The following is a 21736-nucleotide window of genomic DNA, read 5'->3' on the forward strand; positions in this document are numbered from 1 at the left end:
GAACATGTCTCGCTATCTATGGTAGCATTGTCCAAATCAACTAACTCGCTAGATTGGTCTTTTGCCTTTTTTCTTTTGCTCTTCCAATGTTGGTCTTGGTCTCCTTCCGTTGAGCTAATGTCATCATTAGCATCTACAACTTCATTAACTATGCGGATAGGCGGAATCTTATCGTCGAGTGGAGTTTTGGTTGGCATCTTTCCACTATTAGTCTCAAGTAAAGAAGAATCGTTGTTTCGCTTGCGAGTCTTATTCGAAGCTACAGAAGAAGTGTCATTCAATTTCAATGAAGGACGACTTGATTCTTTTCCAGTTTTCACCGACTTACCCCTAGAAGGGGAAGAATTAGAAGACAATGGGCTCGTCTTTGACTTAACAAGAGAGGAAGTGGAAGACTTACCTTGTTCCAAGGGATGAAGGGGAACTTTCAAGATAATTTTATTTTTTCCAACAAGGTTTGGTCGACCAATATACCACCAATTTGCGTACCTATTGGTTGTTAGAGGCCTTTCAGGACGTGGTGGTATACTAATGGTTGAAGAACTGCTAAGACGGGTGGAAGAGTCCCAAAGTCGTACCAATTCTTCAAGTGTGTCATTATACGATCGTTTGATGAAGTTTCCAGGAAAGTCTTGAACAAATCCAAACTGTCGACTGAATCTATGGGGACTGTAAAGTTCCATGACAAAGTGATCATCACACCGTAGAGTAACATAGCTCGAATGAAGACTAATGAAATAATCGTTCCAAGAACTATACAATTCTCCATTGACTGCTATAAACAACTCCTTGGGTTGTAGCATGGCCAAGGTGGGGAGACTGTAGATATCGATATTTTGAAATAACTATCTTGCACCTGAAAGATCAAAGCTTCTAGACATCCTATCCCCAACAATCCTACACATGCGATCACTATTGTAATGACGTTCTTGATAGTAGGAGTTAAAATACGCACCAATCCATCCATAGATATATTGTATAGGAAAAATTATGTCGCCTGCACCTAAGTTTGTTGAAGTTGTGATCTCTGTCAAGCCTCTGTAGATACTAGCCAAAACGGGAATTGCTAGTTCAAACCTCTCCCCATGAGCCATTAGACTTGCAATCTTAAAGACGCTAGGACGGATGTGGTCAAGTTTCTTAAATGGAAGAACAAACTTGCAAATTCGGCAAGCAAGAAAAGCAGCCAAGTTCGTCTCTTCTCTAAGAGACTCTTGCACACCTAACTCGACGAAAGGAACGTTCTCTTTTTCCGTTCGCGGTAAAAATGACATATCAATGTAGCCATTCGGACTGTGATTTGACTTTGGTTTAGTTGGATGTTTAGGGCCCCGTGGTGAAGGATCCTTGTACCGCTTTGGTCCTTTGAACCAAAAATTCACCCAATCACGAACAGAAACCTCCTTAGATGACGCATCATTCAAAAGCCGATAGAATGCTGAAAATAAGTAAGCACAAGTTTTAGGCAAAAAGGGCTTCCCTTGATGGTCTGCTTGTGACAATTCTTTGGCCGAAGGGACGGCTTCATCAAAGAAAGTTCCGTGACTGGAAGGCCTCCAATCATACGCATGTCCCATAATGAAATATAAAACACACCAATACCGACACAAATTGTATTGGTCGAGGAATGCCAAAGTTCACAAAAGGCCTGCAAAACATTCTCGTTGATGTCATAAGTGAATAAAGAAGCAAAAACAGCATCATAAATCTTAGTTCGCTCCAGTGCCTCCTTGCTACAGCTAAGGACATCTTCTACCCACTCCCAATAGCAAGTAACATAACAAAACTCGCCAAAGCCTGATCGGAGATAATTCCATGTAGCAAGGCCCTTATTCGAGCCTTTGGGATATCTAGCAGTAGATTCCTTGTCATGTGTAGATGAATGCAGCACAAAAGCAGTAGTATTGATGACCTTTGTGGAGTCAAGGACGTCAATTTCTTCTTATGTCGACCATTTTTCTAGATGAAAAGACATGTCAGGCGATCCTTTGTCAAGCGGGAAGACACCTATTACCGGAGGATGAACTTTTAGGGTAAGGATGCTAGCCGGAGAATATCGTTCATCATTTTCTATTTCAAGTAGAGGATACGGTGTCATTTGGTCCCGAAAGTTCACCATAATTTCAAAACACTAAATATAGCCTTTCTGTGTTTGAAGGCCTGCCAAAGATATTAAATCAAACGGTAAGTCTGCTAAAAGGAAAAGGAGTATCACAAGATTTAGACTGAAACTTCAAAAATTTACCTGAGAAAATATAGATGTTTCATGCTACTGGATTTCACGAGTAACGTATATCTGTGAGTATACTTTCCAATGCAAAAAACGGCACCTAATTTCGATACTTCCACGTCGAGATATGGACTTTATCGTGAGGCTGCGCAAAGCTGAAATAACAAGCGAATCAGGATTGGAAGGCCGTATTTGGAGCAATATCTGGGACGATTCGGATGCAATCTGACTGTGGTTTCCTCTTGAGATGTAGATCTACGAATCTAGTTTCCAACATAAAAAACGTCTCCTGATTTTAATGTTCTTAAGTCAAGATATGAGAGTTTTCGTGAGACTGCACAAAACAAGTAAATAGTGACGAAACAGAACTGAAGGTCTGACTTTGAAACGATACCTGGACATATCTGGTAATAATATGAGCGTGGTTTTCGCGTATAACGTATCCTTGAGAGTATACTTTCCAACACTACAAGCCTTTCGTGATTCAGACACCTCCACGATGAGTTATGAAGCTTCTTCCACAGACGCGCCAAAGTTTTGAAAGCTCAAAAAAAGGAAAAGAACGTGAGTCGAATTTCTGCTCATGCTGAATTACAATAATTAAAGGGGTGTTGATGTCCTTTTATAGACTCTGAAAGGCCCCAATTTGATTTCAAAAAGGAATCTGCCGAACAAAGTTGTCTTTTACAAGGACTGGGACGTTTAAGTGTCCACAATAAGTTAAATTCCTAATCCTTTTTGAAGTGGGATAACATCATTAATCAATTCTATTAAGATTCGATATAGGACTAATAGCCGAATCCTACATGATTTGGATATATTTAGTCTTAAACAGAATTTACACTGAATTCACGTTATTCTACCCGAATAATCATGACTTTGAGGAGTCGTATTTTGACAAAATGCTCAAGAAGCCAAAAAAAAGGGGGCTTAAAAAATACTTCAAATCTCGTCTCTAACAGGTTCGACAAATCAAACACCTTGACGAGCCTTGAAGTAGGGGGCATCTGTAGGCACGTAATATTTATTGGGTCAAATTCATACAAAATTTGGATTTGATCCATATTTTATTGGGTCTAAAATCATTTTGGGCTATAAGAATAATAAGCCCATTTTATTCCTCATCAAGGACTTCAAGGTCCATTACACGTGGAAGCCCAAACTCATCAAGTGACGTGGCATCCCAGTCAAATCCAAGACCAATCAAACGCCGTCACATGTACAAATGATGTGGAAATCTCATTCAAATTCAAGAACCAGTCAAAAGTCGCCAAGTGTCAAAGTGACATGTTTCGGCCAATCACAAGCAACTAGGCCTACCACCTACAACTATAAATAGGGGGTAACATGACATGCTAAAGGGGGATTCGACAAGTATTGGAGGAAGCTTCTGCATTGACTACACAGCTCTTCAACGAATCGACTAACGGAGTTCTGCCCGAAGATCCACTTGACAAGACGAAGTCCTGTCAGACAATTTCTGGAGATCCAAATGCATTTCTAGGAGGCTCAAATCATCCCACATTCGAGAATCATGCTGCGAAGGCCCTCGAATCACGAAAAAACTTAGGAGAAAAGAATCGACAGAATAACGAAATTGTACCAACAAATTTTGTTTATATAAAATCATTATTTCTTTTTTATTTTTATATTTTTTTTGCTTGCAGTTAATTTTCCGTGTCTACGAAAATTTGTTGCAAACATACTCATTCCACATACTCCTTCAATCACCACTCTTCAATCACCACCCCCAAATCAAAAGAGTATGTGGAATGGACAGTGATTGAACAATCATCATCCTCAAAACATACTTGTACTTTGACAACCAATACTCTTAGGATATTGTTTGTTCGACCAATACTCATCCACACACTCTTTAATTCACCACTCCTAATTTGTATAAGCTCTAATATGTTTATGTGACTTGTTTACACTCCTTCATATGTGTACAAACTCACACTACATTTATTTTTAATTTATTTATTCACTTTTAAACAACATCCAATAGACCAACCGAACGAAGGAACCTCAACCGAATCGAAGGAACCTCAAAGCACAAATATATTTTTTACTGTAATATTTTTTATTTAACATATTATTGAGGGTCCATCGATTACGAGTGTCTACGGTAGACTTTTTGGTATCTTGTTGATGGTTGACATAATCTACGACAGTCTATTAAGTGTCACCACCAGTTCCAAAAAAAATTTACTATTTCAACAATAATAAATGGCTACTTTTGTAATCCATTAGTGTTAACACTTCATTTTTACTTCATATATAAGATGTCCATCCCTTATTATTTTCCCTTATTATTTTATTTCATTCACTTTATTTTTTTAAAAAATATTCTACAATGTCTCGAGCATCTCAAACATTCAATTCTAAAAATACTCTAATTTGTCATTGTGGGAATGCGGCTGTCTTGAGGACGTCACGCACGGATTCAAATTCAGGTCGCTAATTTTATAATTGTGCAATTGCGAAGGTGAGTTCTGTGTGTCTTTTTTATAAAGTTAAGTTAATCGTTATGTAATTATTTTTTTTTCTAGGATAATGAAACATCCTCGTTTTTTAAATGGCTTGTTAAGCTATCACCTCCAACCATTCCATCAACGTTAAGTCCGGGACTCGAGACATCAAATTTTCAAGGCTTGACAAAATTTAATCTACTACAAAGGCTCCAACAATGCGAAAAAAATAAAGATTTTCTCATGACTTTGTTCAAAGAAGCCAAAGAACAGAAGGATCACTTTAAAGTATTGCTACATGACACGCAAATAGAGAGGGATCAACTGAAACAAAAATTAATTTTGGCCGAAGAAAGAGAGAATGGCCTAAAAATGATATTATGTGCTATAATGCTAGTATTCGTTCTTTGGAAAATTGTAACATGGATGTAGTAATATTAAATAAATAATAATACTTCTATTTTTCTATAATGTTAATACTATTTTTGATAAAATCATAGTCGATCAAACAACACGTCAACTAAAACTCGAGCAGCATGGTAATGATAGCTGTATACGAAAGATTAAGTATGCATTCTATGATATCAAGCATACATTGTACCAATTATGACACCCTGCATAGTCAAATTTCATGCCATAAATTAGTTTGATAGAAACAAATTTAGTATAGAATCATAACAAATTTCATAAAATAAAAGAATGTTTGTCATATTCTACCACCAGATCGTTCAACCTTCATATTTGTGAAATAAAAAAAATTGCCATATCCTAACTACTCATCATTCAACAACACATTAACAATATTAACATTCAACTGTCTCTGCTTTTCTTTTTCTACTGCCTCTTCAGTTTTCTTCCCTTTTGAGACATTTTCAACTGCCTCAACTTTTCTTTTTCTACTGCTACCAGCAGAATTAGAAGCAGTACCGTCTTTGCATTTAGGAAGGATGCTTTTTTTAGCCATTTTCAATACAATGTACACCTGTAGAATAAATCTCCCATTTTCAGTTCATAAGCCACAAGTCTATCAACAAAAATAACTAAATGTTCAAATGAACCCCCCCCCCCAAAAAAAAAAAAATTAAGAAATATCCCACCATTAAACAGTTCACTACACAAACATACGATAACTGAACCAAAATCTAACATGCAGTATCAAAACACAACAATTGCTAAAAATCAAACTAGTGCACCTAATCAAACTAATTAGCTATTAATCTTTCAATTTTCACTAATTATATTTTAAAAGAATTTCATACTTCTAAAAATTGATTTCAATCTAGGGCATTCTCATTTCATAGACCATGGGTCTACGGATAGAAACAAGTTACTGTTCAAATCAAAATGCCAAAATAACTCTTCAAATAGTAATTATCCCACCATTCAACACTTCCTTGCTAAACAAAACCAGAACTAAATCAAAACTCGTAAACAAAAGTTTCAAATTTCAACACCATGATCGACGAAAAAATCTATCAAAAATACTGCATAAAACCCCAAACATTGCTTCAAAATCAAACTCATTACCTATAAAATTCTTTTTTTTTTAACTACTTAATCAACCAAATTCGAAAAGAAAAAAAATTCCTACATCGCTACAAATCAATTAGCAAAGAAAACCGTTTAAATGGATCTAGAAATGATCGAAACTTGATTTTAACTAACTTTGCGAAGCAACAACGATCCTTTAGCAGCTGGAGAATAAGAAGAAACGAAAATGGCGTTTTTGGGAGAAGAAGTTTCAAAAGCGGGAGTTGAGAACTGAAGAGGAGAGAGAGAGAGTTTTTTTTTTTATATATTGGAATAAGTGAAGGGTGTTAGGTGTATTATATTAAATTTATAAAGTTATAAAAATGATGTATTGGCCCCTTGGCCCATGTATGGACCCCACTTTTTTTACTTTTCCCCATATTTTACACCCGAAACCTAAAAAATCATTTGACAAATTAGTTTTGGAAGGTGCCTTTTTTGCCAATTATTCCCATTTTTGTGCTTCTTTTATGGTGACATAGTTATCTTTTTTTTTTTTTTTTTTTTTTATTGGGGGTAAGGAAAGGAAAATGGGGGAAGGGATTATAATGTGAGAAATCGAACCCTCACCAACAAGGTGAAAGTTTAGGTAACTAACGAACTAAGCTACTAAGATTCTCCTTATGACATAGTTATCATATCAGCACAAAAGAAGAACAAAAATATTCTACTAGACAATCGCGCAGTAAAAAAGAGCATAAAATTATAGGAAGAATGAATTTAAAAGATATAATTTGAGAGATTTATGCCTTATCACAATGTTTTATTCATAACCAAAGTGAGAGAGAGACACTAAACGGACTAGGCCAAAAATTCCGAAAAAGTTTAAATTTTAGTAATTTTTAAGAGAGAAAAAAACATTGGACTTTATTCTCTCTAGTACTGATAAAAGATACTCTAATTAAACATTTGCCCAAAAAGTGACGATGTCTAGAAACATCTTTTTCTTTAAATATTAGCACTTCGACCGTTCCATAAATAACATGTCACACTCAACATCTTTGGATTTTTCAAATCAGAATTAATTTATTTTTTTTGGTTTTCTCAATATTCAGTATTTATATTAACATTTCGATTAATTTAAATCATAAGATTTATTTAAAGAAAAAATGCTCTCAAAATGAGCTTTTACATATTCAAAATTAACTCAAACATGATCAAAAATTCTAATTAATAACGTGGAATTTTATTCCTCCCTATCACAACCCGTCTATAGTAAACTGAAATTAATAGTAACATGGATAGCGTGCGTTTGTAACAGTACCTTAGCTTAGAATACAACAAAACTCTGACATGCATATAAGTATATAGAGACTAGAGATAACTATTTAAGTAATTATATTATACTACATGTAGGATCTACATCTCTGCAACTCGTAAGCTTCATATATATAAGTAATATAAATGTTTTACTCACCGTCCATTGCAAGGAATATAAATGTGTGTAGCATAAGAAAATTGAAGTGGGGTAATACATTGCAAAAGAAGAGTCTCAGATGCATGATGCTATTCATGTATAGTTGTATAGTGGGGTAATACATTGCAAAAGAAGAGTTTCGGAGTAACTGATAAAATTGTGTCATGTGACCATGAGGTCACGTACGGGTTCAAGCTGTAGAAACACTCCCTTGCAGAAATGTAAGGCGAGGTTGAGTTCAATAAACTCTTGTGGTTTAGCCCTTTACCGAACCTTGTGCATAGTGTGAGATTTAGTGCATCAGACTGACTTTTTTTTTTTCACAAATAATCTGTGTAAATTCCAAGTAGTACATACTGCCCTTCTATTTCGTGCATGCTAAGCCTTCTACTAACTTATGTGTAAATTGTAATAGTACCATGTATCGAGTCATCAACACGACTTGTCTTTCTATTCGAAGTGCTTCACCTTTTGATGATTAAATGAATCATAAACAGGTTCATATTATCATATATCATTTTAGTTCTCTCAAGAAATCTGTTAAATTGCATGTCTTAATTTAGTCTTTCTACCCTAAAACATACAACAAACTCATTGGACATAGAGATTAATTAGAGAATGAGCTAAATACTAAGACCTTAGTTAGGATTTCGGACGCAAACTCAATTTTGGAGCACTAAAACATATTACTTGCAAACAATGTTGGAGTGCAAAAGAGTTTAACTTAACCTTCACGGATATGTATAAAGAATTTTTATGGCATCAACTTAATTAAGTTTACCCATTGTAATAGATAACATGCTTTATTTCAAATTACAACTCCTAATTTTAGGGAGAGTTACTTGTGGTATGACAGTATGACTTGATAATTAAAAGAATTTCTTGTATACATACAATGACCCATTATATTATTCATGTGGCAAATATATATCTCACCTTGTTGTGCTTAATTCCATTTTTTTTTAGCTTAATTAACAACCACAGTTTCTTCTTCTTTCTTCTTCCTTTTCTTTTTCTTTTTTAAAATTGCAGTTTCTTGACAATGATTTTCTTGAGCCTAAGGGTCTACCGGAAATAACCTCTGTACTTCTCACAAAGTAGGGGTATAAGGTCTGCATACACCCAACTCTCTCTAGGCCCCATTTATGATGTTACACCCAGTTATGTTGTTGATTTTATAATTGTAGGTTCTTGAGCCGAGAGTCTATTAGAAATAATCTTTGTACGTCTCATAAGGTAGGGGTAACGTGTGCGCCTACCATCACCCCCTCCTAGACCCTATTTTTGGGATTACATTAGGTATATTATTGTTTTTATAATTGTAGGTGCTTTAATGACAAGACTGATAGTGATTAATCTATTATAAAGCTAAATAAGGATGTTTAAATTAGTCATATTATTACACGTAATCGAAAGATAAAGAGGCAGATATGACGTTAATTAAAAAAGATGTTTTTAGATATGAATTGGAACTTCATTTCCTATATTTCACATGCTTTTGTCCCTCAATATTTACACCAAAGACACTCCAAGCATGTCAAAGTACCAACCTTATCTCTGGCCCTCAATGCCTTCTCACACTATAAATAACACTTGACTAAACTTACCCCTCTATCAAAACCTTCAAAAACCAAGAAAGCAAGGAAAAAAAAATACCACTAGTAACCTATTACTTATTAGTACTATCTTTCTCTACCATAATATAATGTCAAAGGGTAGAACAAATGTAATGAATAAAAAGTATGGGATAGTGAAAAAATTACGAAAGAGTCTCCTACTAGGGAAGAAATTTTCGACGGACGATCCGCCGGAAAACGAGTCGAGGGACGTGCCGGAGGATGTGAAAGAAGGGCATTTCGCGGTCATTGCGACGGACGAGGATGAGCTCAAGAGATTTGTAGTGCCATTGAGTTGCTTAACACACCCTTCATTCTTGAGGCTATTGGAACAAGCTGCTGAGGTATATGGTTTTGATCATGAAGGTGCACTTACACTACCATGCAGTCCTAGTGAGATGGAGAGGATTTTGGCTATAATATATACGGAGTTCGGCTCGTGACTGCTTATCTAATTAGTAACTTGACTCTTTTTATTGTGACTGCTTATCTAATTAGTGACTTGACTCTTTTTACTTGCGTGACACTGTTACTGAATGGTTCTGATTAATAGTAAAATAAGAAAAGGAGGAAAACGAAGTTAATTAGAATGATTCCGCTCTGATATCAATTGTAACAACAATATTTGAGTCGATCATTCCAAAACCTAACTCAACGTTCCAATTTCTTTTTCTTTGTTTCGATCATGGTTTTGAGTTTGTATATCATGTATGCATGTGAATGTAGTACAGTGAGTGTCTTAATTATAGTAGATTGGACAAAGAGTTCTAGTTCAATTTTGATGTACTCTAAGAAAAAAAAAAAAGAGATAAAAAAAGCTACTCCACATGAATGGAGTGAGTTTAGCTATGGAATAAATAAAATTTCCATTATTTAGTTCATCCTTCATTTATTACTCACCTTTTTAATGCCCTTTTATTTATTGTGTCATTGGTGCATTTTAGTGTTGTATATACTTAAGTTTGTTCCAAATTTGTTTGACAAGAAATGGTGTTTTATTTGTTCCCATTGAAATTTAAATTTGCGTGATGTTGTATGTTGCGGATGCTAAATAAGTATTGAATTTAGAGTATTTCGATATTTTGAGATTAATGAATAATGACTACTATTTGAATAAATTGATTAATATACTCAAAAGTTAGATAATCTGTCTTATCTGATAATACATAAAAAGTCACTTGAAATTACTTAAAAGAATTCAAGGGGTGACTTATTTCCACGCTTCCATTTAACCCATATAATCATTTTTAAAAAAATATTTAATTGATAGCTAATGTAAACAAATTTCAACAAAATTGTTCCTCCTCTCAAAATTGGTTCTGTGCACTGACTTAAAATTCCAAAGTCCGGTATACGCCTAAAAGATTTTGTATATTGAATTGATACGTTAATAATACGTGGCCTATCAAAGTATATAATATAAAGTATAAACATTAGATTATTAGATGCCATTAAAAGGGAAAAAGGTGGAATTAACGTACGAACCGTGAACAATGGTAAAAGTGGAACAAGGTACAATTAGTACACACCCACAATTGTTGACTTATTATTGTATGGAGTAAAGAAAATATTTCTTTTGGGGGGTTAAATTGCAAAGCAGTTTCTCTGAACAATATTCCAATATTTACCCAGATGGATGATCATGTCAAAAGATTACATGAAATAATGAAGTTTTAAAACTATGCACGAGAAAGAGAAAATGGCATTAACTCCTTTAGGTTCAAAGTAATGAGCTTCTACTCTTCTACCATAATTGATTCTTATATTATACAAATCTAAAATCTAAATTAGTCATGATCCCAAAATGGTACCAAACACTTACCAAAAAAACGAAGGAATTCCCCTAACACAACAACCAAGGGTTGTGGTGGAATGGACATTCACCTTTAATTAGAGATCTCAGGTTCGAGTTTTAATAATGAAAAAGTTCAGATAGAGAATGTCTTGCACGAATTTAAATTAATCATGATCCCACAACGGGGTAACGAATAGCATTGCCTCATGCATGCCTAAATTTTCAATTATTGTACCTTGGTAGGCAAAGTTAGGTGGATGATCCACAAGCTATTGAGTTCATTTTTTATGCAGAGAAGTGTGAATGAGAAAATGTTTGAATGAGAAACTGAGATTGTAATATTTTCTCATTTAATATGACAGGCTTTGGCTGCTGAAGGTACAGACAATGTACAGTGTAATATATCTAGGGGGATCCACTTATGTGTTTGGTTGTTGACAAACCCATTCCTTTTACTTCTACAAGAGTAATTGTTCCTATGACTATTAGTATTTGATTTCATTTTCATTTTCATTTTAGACATTTAAAATTGTTGCTCCGACTTATTGGACACTTGAAATTGTAACATATGTCTAAAATAAATCCTTAATTAACCATCATTGGAGAAAATAATCAAACGTGTGAAGTTCGTATATTAATTACGTAATGAAATAATTAATAAAACGAAGACATGTTAAGCAGAGAAAAATGTAGTAGGTTTATGGGTTCCATAGAATGTAGTAGGTTTATTTAAATTTTGTATTTGTCTTAAAAAAAATTATTGAATATATATGTATAAGTTAATTTATAATTCACTAACTTAAAAGAGCTAGACTTTCGAACTCAAAAATTTCAAATCCTAGCATTGCCTCTCATGAAGATGAGTTACCCTTGACCCCACAGAAAACACGACTACTGAAAAAATGAGGAAGACAATGGCTAGATCGATCGAAAAGAAGAACAGAAACAATGACGAAATATTAAAATGTGGCTATTTGAAAAACAAAAAGGAAAAAGAAAAAAGAGCTAGGAAGACAATGGTGAAAATTCATTTTTTTTAGACAAAACTTCATATATAATATTATTTTATATAAAGGCATTTTCCGTACACGTTTGATTTTGAGTAGAAAACGCATAATTTGTCCTATTCACAACTTTAAAATGTTTAATTCTAGACCGGAGTGAAATATAGATGATAGTTTGATTGGTGGAATAAGAATATTAATTTCAAAATAAAATATGAGATTATTTTATTTTATATGGTTATATGTATCGATTAGCTCCTAAATCACTTTATACTAGAGTAATGAAATTAGTTATTACATATATAAAATGAGATAATTCAATTTATGAGATATTTTTATTTTGCCCATTCCTATAAAAAATAATGCCTAGTTTAAAATTTGGTTGATGCATTTACTCTTGTTGGTCACATCAAATCTAAAATGTGAACTCAAAATTCAACACTTCTTTTATTGACCTCATCACATGTTATCTTATCTCGTTATTTGATTCTCCTCTCCTATTTTATGATACAATTATTATTTTGAAGATTCAAAGACATTATTTCTAACAGTGACGTCTTCATATTCCTAAAAGGTGTTGCCAGTAAATTTTATGGTAATCTTAGTGAAAATGGTAACTCAAATAACATAGGAGTATCATATTTTTAACAGTGCCAACAAATTTATTTTACCTAGCTTTTAAGGTAAAGTTGCCCCTCCTTTCTTTGTTTAACAATTGATACTATATGAGGTATAGTTCTGTCAGCGCATATTATTCGTGTTTGTTATAAATTGGAAAAAATACATAAAGTAGCATACTTAAGTATTAAATTATAAAAAATAACAACAGTTTTATCAAATTACATTTTGTAGCATATGTATTTGTATGTATTTATATTTTTGTAGCAACAGTTTGCAAAAATACAAAATACATATCGATCATAAGAGCAATAAAAATCATATATATTTATATTTTTGTAGCAACAGATTGCAAAAATACAAAATACAACTTATTATATTATGTAATTATGAAACTGTTATTATGAAACTCATAATTAAGGGGATAAGTATGCTATTTCTGAATTTTACCCTTATAAATTTCAATGTGTTTTGGGAGTTGAGACCCATGAATTGTAGTTTCATAATTGAAGTTGGCCTTTTCAACTTACCATCTCTTAATCAGAAAAGGGAGTTTTAGCTTTATCATTTTGCAATGAAAGCTACATCATTCCCTCTCACGCAAATCTTTCATTCTTCTCACTCACAATTCCGATATAAAGTAAAAACGTATCAAAAATATTGTGAATGACCAAACGCCTGTATTCACGACCAAACGCCTACAAAGTAAATTTATTAGTTACAAATTTCTTTTTTCCAAATTCAATAGTTTTCTGTTCATGGCTCTGTTCCCTTTACTTGTCCAATTTATATTTTGTACCACAGCTTCTACCATGGCTCGCGTCCAGCACTGAGTAGTGAGTACGATATTACCTAAAAGATAAATATTTTCACACCAAATATTTATACCAAAGCAAATTTTTAGTGCTAATATATATACTTGTCAAACATACGTACACTCTTTAAAATGAAAAGGTAAATCTATACCTGCAGTGAAATCCCAAAATTCTAAAGAACAAATATAGCAAGATACAACATAGACAACAACAAAAGGTGACGTTTATGTAATGCATCAAGTTAGCAGGCAGCAGCTACTTCTTCCTCTGGACAACAAAAACATGGCACCAAAGAAAACATGAAGCCGGTCATATGGTAACCACAATCACTTCTTCTTTATGGCATACAAAACTAGGCACGGTGTCACTAAAACTGTAGCTGCTGATAGCCTGATGCCGATGTTTTTCTCTTCGGACTTAAATGTTAGGCCTGGAGAAGCAGCCAGATTATGACTTGCTAGTACTATTAGAACTTGGAATGTCTGCTTCAATCACCTAATCCGGCCCTCGCCTTCAAGTGTAGCTTGAAGTCCATAATGTCACCCTCCCACCGTGTCACAGTTTGATTTTCACATACCCATATCTCATGGGCAACCTGGTTTATGAGCCTGAAATCATGACTAACCAGAACCATGCCACCGTCCCATTCATTCAAAGCCTCCGCAAGTGAGTCAATTGTCTCAATATCGAGATGGTTGGTTGGTTCATCCAGAAGCAGCATGTGAGGTTGCCTAAAAGCTAACCACGCAAATATTACCCGGCTACGTTGACCGTCTGACAAGTTCTTCATAGGCATTACTTGAGCTTTACCAGTAAGACCAAACCTCCCGATTGATGCCCTCATCTTCTCCTCCTCATTCCCAGGATACTCTTTTATCATGAATTGAAGAGCAGATAATTCCATGTCAAGCTTCTCAGCCAGGTGCTGGTGGAACTGTGCAATCCGCAGGTGATTATGCCGCCTAACCATGCCATCAAGGGGAACTAAATCCCCTGTCATCAGCTTAAGTAGTGTGCTCTTTCCAGCTCCATTAGGTCCCACCAGAGCCACCCTTGAATCAAGGTCTACACCAAAATCTAGATTCTTGTAAATGAGATTATCGGGTGTGTAACCAAATGTCACATCCACAAACTGCAGAACAGGAGGAGGAAGTTTGCCAACATTAGGAAACCGGAAGACAAGGACCTTGTCCTTCACCACCTTTTCTGTAAGCCCTCCACGCTCCATCTTAGCCAGTGTTTTCTCTTTGCTTTGTGCTTGACGGGCTAGTTTGGCCGATCCGTGTCCAAAACGAGCAATGTACTCCTTCATTGAAGCAATCTGCTCCTGCTCCCATCTGTACATTTTCATCTGATTCTCTTCCAGCTCCACACGAGTTTGGACATATTGATCATAATTGCCAGTGTAGGGCTTCAACTTCTTATTTTGCATATGGATGATGTTAGTACACACACCATTTAGAAAATCTTGCGAGTGTGAAACAACAACCAGAATACGGTCAAACTTCTTCAAAGTTTCTTCTAACCACACGCAAGCCTCTAGGTCTGCATTCAGGAGAAGAATATCATAAGCACGTCAAATCTAAAATCTGTGAATGAAGAATTTGGTCTGTTAGATCCATTGGTGTGAAGAGACAACAACATATTTCAGGATCCCTGTATTTCCTTTCAGTTAAGAGCGATTAGGGTAGAGGGTTAGGGGGTGGGAGTGCGTCGGTAACAGCAGGGGGTTTATTTGTGTCTGAAGTTTCTTGTTCGTGGGTTGTGTTGTCTATGGTTTCGAATATATAGTTTTTAGTAGTATCTTGTGGCTAGCATTGTTAGTTTATTTTGCCTGTACAAGTTTATATGCATTTATGTTTTGTGTTTGCTATACTGTTATTGGGTCTAAGCCGAGGGTCTATTAGAAACGGCCTCTCTACTTCACGCGAGGTAGTGGTTTGGTCAGCGTACACTCTACCCTCCCCAGACCCCACTAGGTGGGACTACACTGGGTATGTTGTTGTTTTTGTTCTTGTAAGAGCGAACTTCACATAACTACTTCGCAGAGCGAAACGCAAAGACACACCAGGAAAAATTCTGTAAGAAGAGTGAAATAACACGTCTAGTCTAATATTAAATACTATAATGGCAGCTGCCAGCATATTCATTTGTCCAGGATGAAATTTAACAATGAAATTCACTCGTCCAGTTGGGTTTAGAAGACGGAAGAGAAGATTCAGGACATGGGCTATTTCTCCATTAGCTCTTGTGCAGGTAGTTGGAGAGGGAGAGATACCAGAGCTTTTGATGGAAATGAAATTAATATTGTACCACTAAGGTTCCTAAATAATGCATAAAGTTCCTTGTAGAATTAATTTCTTTTGGTGCACCCATGGATTTTCTCTTAGTATTGAAGGATAGGAATCTTTTGCAGAGAACCATTCAGTAATCTAGGTTCTCCTTTTTTTTTTTGGAGGGGGTGGGGAGGGCTCCTCTTGTATACAGGAGTTTCTTCCCCCATTAGTAACCTTGATTGATTTATTTTTTTTGAAAAAAAAAAAACAATATATGGATTCACCAGACCAAGCATGTCGCAACCCAACATCTTACATCCTAGCAAAAAAATACAACAGAAGTTTACCAAGATGATTGGTGGGTTCATCAAGCAGCAAAATGGTCGGATTCATGAACAGGGCCCGAGCAAGAGCAATCCTCATCCTCCAGCCACCAGAAAAATCTCGTGTTTTCTGTTCTTGCATTTTCTTGTTAAATCCAAGACCAAACAAGATTTCAGCTGCACGCTTCTCAGCAGTTGATGCGTCCAAAGCTTCCAAACGCTCATAGATGCGTTCAAGTTGCTCTCCGCCACCATCATCCTAAGGATCGACACAAAACGAGTCATTGCATTAGCCCAAAAAGAATTAAAGATCAAGCCCATGGAATGGAATGCCATATCATCCTTCATGGCATAATACCTGTGCAGCCAAGACTTCAACTTCTTTTTCCAATCTCAACCTCTCTTCATCGCAACTAATAACAGCTTGAAGTGAGGACATGTCAGATGCTTCAATCTCCCGTGTTAGATGAAAGATATCCATATGATCTGGGATGGGAAGTTCACGGCATCCTATAGCAGAAAGAAGAGTAGACTTCCCGCAGCCATTAAGCCCAAGCAAACCATAACGTCTGTGAAATTAAAATCCCAGAATTTGAGCATCAGATATACTAAGGTAACAGTCATACAAAGAGATGACAAACCTTACCTTCCATAGTTGAGCTCCAGTTCAGAATCAACTATAAGATCATGTCCATGGAAAGTAAGTGATAAAGATTCTATCTGCAAATAAAGTACGAGAATAAATAATACTTAATTGAGGCGCAGCAGTTGACTGGACATCTAGTAATGCATGATAGAGAAAACTTCCTGCATAATAATCTTTTTTATTTACAGTGAGTTCAAAAGCATAAACAGGGTGATTCTTGTTCATGAGAAATGACAACCATATGCAACTTCACCAATCAAGACCACTGTTTTTTTAACTCAAAAATCTCCGAGGACTAGTGGTGCACTGTTGGAAACTCGGGAAATAATGGGCCCACTCTACGCCCCCTTCTCCACTTAAATACCAGGGTTTTGTCTGATGTAAGTAGGGGCAGAGAGACATATACTATAGTGGGTGCTTTGTGTATTTACATTGGAAACTAGTAAGAAAATGACCAATAAGAGTATTTTGGTATTACTCTTCTCCAATTAGCTGTTGTTTAAGTCCGAAAAACCTATTATGATAATTTTCACTTTAAAGTTTCAAGTAAATAGATAATTGTTCCTAACTACACCCTTTAATATCAAAAAATATAAATATATGCATAATAGTTGCCAAAAAAGATATAATTATCAAAAATATTTGTGGGCCAGTATAACAGCTTCTATTATGGCACACGTCCAGCACTTAGTGATTACTTTATTATCTTAAAGGTAAATATTTGTTCACACCAAATATTTATACCAAATCAAATATCATATGGGCTTTGAGTTTGACGGGCGAGGCCAGGCTGGCCCATTTAAATGACAGGCCAAAAAACACCAAGCCCGCGCTATTACGCTGTGGGCTGCGGGCCTCATGGGCGAGCCCAATTTTTAAAAAGTAATATTTTATAATTTAATTTTACACTGTTAATAAACATAAATATTTATCACAAAATAACACATAGTATTAAAGTTTGTTAATCAAAAGGGAGCCAGAGCTGGAATCACCCAAAGTAGGAAGAAAACGAAGCGGTGGCACTACTCAATCGAAAACATCATGGTTGAAAGCCGATGGCACGTTGAGGGAGATATAATAAAGAGAAGGCGGCAAGCTGAACTAAGGAAATTAGGAAAGTGAAGAGTACAATGTACTCTTTATGTTTTAGTGGTAGATATTTAATTATTTTATTATTTATTAAATAGGAAAGTAGGAAACTTTCCGGTTTCCATTTTCTTTGTTAATGGAACAGGTCGATGGTCATTGGACTTGATTGTTTTTTAACTCTTTTATTATTTTTCAGTATTTTATTTTATTTTTAAATTATTTATTATTTGACTGACGGACCGGCCCACGGACTAGCCCAACCCACATTCCTCAAGCCCTACGGGTCATGGACTTATCCGAGCCGGACTAAAAAGCCCTGTTCTTGAATGGGCTGCAAAAATTGAAGCCCGCCCCATCAAACTACAAGCCAGGCCTTGGCCCATATTGACGGCTCTAATTTTAATGCTAATACATATACTTGGCAAACACATGTACTACTCTTAAAATGAAAGAGCAAATCTATAACAGCAGTGAACTCCCAAATTATTGAGAAGTGTGAACAACATAGCAATAGTACAACAAAGATAACAACACAAACTGATGTTTATGTAGGGCATCAAGTTGGCTGCTACTTCTTCCTCTGGCTTCATGAACTATGATAATAGTGATAGGCCAGAATGAATTGGACAACAAAAACATTGCACCAAACAGAACATCAACCAGTCCAGTCATATCGACAACAGAGTAATTGATCTAATCTAATTTAGCTTTGAAAATTATTCAAATTGACTCTCGCGAAGAAAAGCGTGATAACTATTTTGAAAACAGGAACAACTGCTTGTGTTTATAGTAACCTCAATTCCAGGAAAAACTAACCCGAATATCTCTGGAAAGTGGATGTGAACACAAAATACCCGTACAAGTCCGATCAGACAACTGAATTTCTCCTACACCATTTGTTAACTCATCAACACTGTTACTCTCTGCCGGAGCAGCTGTTGCAGCCGCTGCTGCTTTCATCGCAGCCGCCTTAGATTTCCCTTCTCTCTTTGCAGCTGCAGCTGCCTTCTTCTGTGCCTCTCTCTTCTTACTCGCATCCGACACCATCTATCCATTTCCAGAAAAAAACAAGTCAAAATGTAAAAAATATACCGAAAATACTTCAATAATATGTGCAATTAAAGAAAATTACCGTGAAAATCTAGGATTGTACAATAATCAGATGTCTAATTAAACACAAAATATACAGAAACTTTTACAGTAATATGTGTAATTCAATAGGAAAAAAAAAAGTTATCTTGAAATTAGGAGATGTTAATCAGAAAATCTAGCATAGTACAATAATCAGATATCTAATAAGTACAAAACATATAGAAACTTTTTCAGTAATAGTGCAATTCAATAGGAAAAAACATTACCTTGAAATTAGGGAGATGTTATCAGAAAATCTAGGATGGTACAATAATCATATGTCTAATTAAGTACAAAATATAGAGAAAAAAATTCAATAACATGTGTAATTCAATATGAAAAACCTTGAACTTCGGAGATGTTAATCAGAAAATCTAGGATTGTACAATAATCATATCTCTAATTAAGTACAAAATATACAAAAAAAAAAAAAAAATCAATAATACGTGCAGCTAAAAAAATACCTTGAAATTAGGAGATGTTAATGAGAAGATCTAACGATTATACAATAATCAGATGATGATTAACCTTTGTTTTTCTCTGCTTATTGGTCTGAGGATGAAGGTTTTGAGTGTACAAAGAGATTTTAGATGAGAATTTATAAGAACAGTGTGGAAGAAGATGATACACGTGTCAGTTTTACGGTTAAAGTTCAGGAGAATTTTGATCGGTGATGCTTTGAGAAGTGCGACCTTATTTTAAAAAATAAAATAAAATGAAGTTGCGTAAATTGACTAGGAACTTAAAAATGTCACACTTCTATTTTCCACCTTTCCACCTAAGGAGGTGTTCAACTAGAAGACATAATAACGTCACGTCAAAAAAATCATTTAATTTGATTCAGTAAATTGATATTTTGTTAATTGTATCCGATTTGATATCTAGACAAAATGATTACTATATTTCATTTCATGTAGAACAAAAAGGAAAAACTAAATATTCGATAGGATTAATGATTAATATCTGTTCAATTTTATTTTATATTCATCCTACTTTACTATCACAATTATCAACTGAAATATAGTTAGCAGAATTTGCATATGCATCTTCTTTGTCGTGCCTTTCCTATTAATGAAAATTTTAGATGAATACGGTGCATAATAATACTTTGAAAAGATTTTTAAAATATTTTTTTTCTGTAAACAAGTGATTTAATCTAATCATTAGTTAAAAGAAAATATAATATAAAAAAAGGGTCCAATCATTTGAATATGTAGTTGTTTTTTTTAATTTAAAATGAAGAAACATTGTACAATTAGAAAAAAAAAAAATGTATCATCGTGTTACAAATGCATCATCATATTCCTTTTGGAAGTGGAAAGTTAATATCCTAACATAATGGTTTTAAATTTAATTTATGATATCATAGTTAAAATTCAGACTATGAATTTAATTTCTCGAAAATAATTAGTGATATTTTTCAATTTTATACTTTGTAGATGAAATTCCTGTACAATTAGGAAGTGTCTAATAGTAGAAAATAACATAGAGAAAATAGGAAGTGATGGATTTATGGCATTTTAATATTATTATAAATATCAAAAATATTTTTTAATGTCAAATTAATTTTTTATAAAAGTCTCTTTAAGATTTTATATTGTGAAAATTACAATATTTATTATTTATTTGTATTATGAGATCCATTGCCATTCCATTTTTTTACAATCTGTGGAGGGATAAAATTTTGTCAATGTTGCCACAAGCTGACTAGAAAAAATTCAATATTAATGGTTAATGCTTTTCAAAAGTGGTTGGTTTTATTTCTTTGGTTGGCTAACAAAAATCTTGACTTCAAATGAAATAATACTGCAGAAATACGTTAATAGGCTCAATACTTCTGCCTATAAAAGAGAGAGAGCTCTCAGCTCTTCTCAATGAGGAAAAAAGATCAATATAAGATTAATATAGAGTTCACAAATAAGCAAAACAAGAGAGTTTATTAGTTAAAGGGAGGTATTTTTATTTTGAGAGCTTTGAACTTAATTTAGTCTAGAGCATTGAGTTATTGTGTATAGGTTGTTGTATCCTGAAGGGAACGGGTCAATGAGTATTACTGTTGGATCGGAGAAACAATTACCGCAGTGGGCTTGAATCTCCTTAAAGAAAGTGAGATATCCGCGCCTCATCCATATAAGAAGAAATTTATTTTTCTTTATTCATTTGTAATTTTCAGTTGTATTTCAGTTGTAATATCACTGCAATATTATTGCAATTTATTTGTAATATCACCAACAATTTTAAGGAGATTCAATGGCAACAACTGAAAATATTGCGGATGTCAAGATGGGATATCTCAACAAGTCATTCCGGTTCAATGGTACTCAATTCAAGATGTGGAAAGTCTTGCAGAGTAAGTATGACACTGAGGAGGCGGGAGCTAAAAAATATGCGGCTAGACGTCAAGATGCACTTATGCAAACAGAAGGGAACAACATCACACCGAAGGTAAATTTATCTTCAAATAATGCTACCCTTGAAAATAACAAAAATACTACTTTGAAGCCTAAGAAGAAAATATTCAAGAAAAATAATGGTAGACATCCCAATAATAATTATGGTGATAATAACCAAGCAAAACATCAATATGTACAACTAAAAGGATCATGCTTTGTCTATGGCAATGGGCATATTGCTCGATCTTGCATATATCGAAAATGTGGGCCTATACCTCAGGCAAATGTTATCGAAGAACCTTTTGTGGCAGTGATAACACATATAAATATGGTGGTGAATGTTGATAGATGGTGGGCTAACTCTGGTGCAAACCATCATGTC

At 34.6% G+C, this 21736-nt stretch overlaps 2 protein-coding genes across 4 annotated transcripts; one reads left to right on the forward strand and one right to left on the reverse strand.

Moving 5' to 3' along the window:
* Positions 1 to 9353: 9353 nt before the first annotated feature.
* LOC124899639 (auxin-induced protein X15-like) lies at positions 9354 to 9707 on the forward strand. The gene has a single exon (XM_047414600.1). It carries the CDS (start codon positions 9354 to 9356, stop codon positions 9705 to 9707), a length of 354 nt encoding a protein of 117 aa, XP_047270556.1.
* A 3855-nt stretch (positions 9708 to 13562) lies between these two features.
* On the reverse strand, positions 13563 to 19673 carry LOC107875590 (ABC transporter F family member 1). 3 transcript variants are annotated; one of them, XM_016722354.2, is made up of 6 exons: positions 19426 to 19673; positions 18647 to 18877; positions 16742 to 16815; positions 16454 to 16664; positions 16120 to 16354; positions 13563 to 15041 (listed from the first exon to the last, which is right to left on the reverse strand). In XM_016722354.2, the coding sequence occupies exons 2-6, from the start codon at positions 18875 to 18877 to the stop codon at positions 13984 to 13986; spliced, it is 1809 nt and encodes a 602-aa protein (XP_016577840.1). In that variant the 5' UTR covers positions 19426 to 19673; the 3' UTR covers positions 13563 to 13983. The 3 variants fall into 3 exon arrangements, with proteins under 3 accessions (XP_016577840.1, XP_016577841.1, XP_016577842.1); XM_016722355.2 differs by lacking the exon at positions 19426 to 19673 and adding an exon at positions 19189 to 19401; XM_016722356.2 differs by lacking the exon at positions 19426 to 19673 and adding an exon at positions 19068 to 19095.
* Positions 19674 to 21736: the final 2063 nt, after the last annotated feature.

The sequence above is a fragment of the Capsicum annuum genome, chromosome 6, assembly GCF_002878395.1.
Source record: "Capsicum annuum cultivar UCD-10X-F1 chromosome 6, UCD10Xv1.1, whole genome shotgun sequence".
Classification (NCBI taxonomy): domain Eukaryota; kingdom Viridiplantae; phylum Streptophyta; class Magnoliopsida; order Solanales; family Solanaceae; genus Capsicum; species Capsicum annuum.

Coding starts and splice junctions, on each gene's coding strand:
- LOC124899639 (XM_047414600.1), top strand. CDS start 9,354: ATGTCAAAGGGTAGAACAAATGTAATGAATAAAAAGTATGGGATAGTG.
- LOC107875590 (XM_016722354.2), bottom strand. CDS start 18,877: ATGGTGTCGGATGCGAGTAAGAAGAGAGAGGCACAGAAGAAGGCAGCT. Junction 16,816..18,646: donor CACTTTCCAGAGATATTCGG/GTTAGTTTTTCC, acceptor CTTTATTTGCAG/ATAGAATCTTTATCACTTAC. Junction 15,042..16,119: donor TGAACCCACCAATCATCTTG/GTAAACTTCTGT, acceptor TCCTGAATGCAG/ACCTAGAGGCTTGCGTGTGG.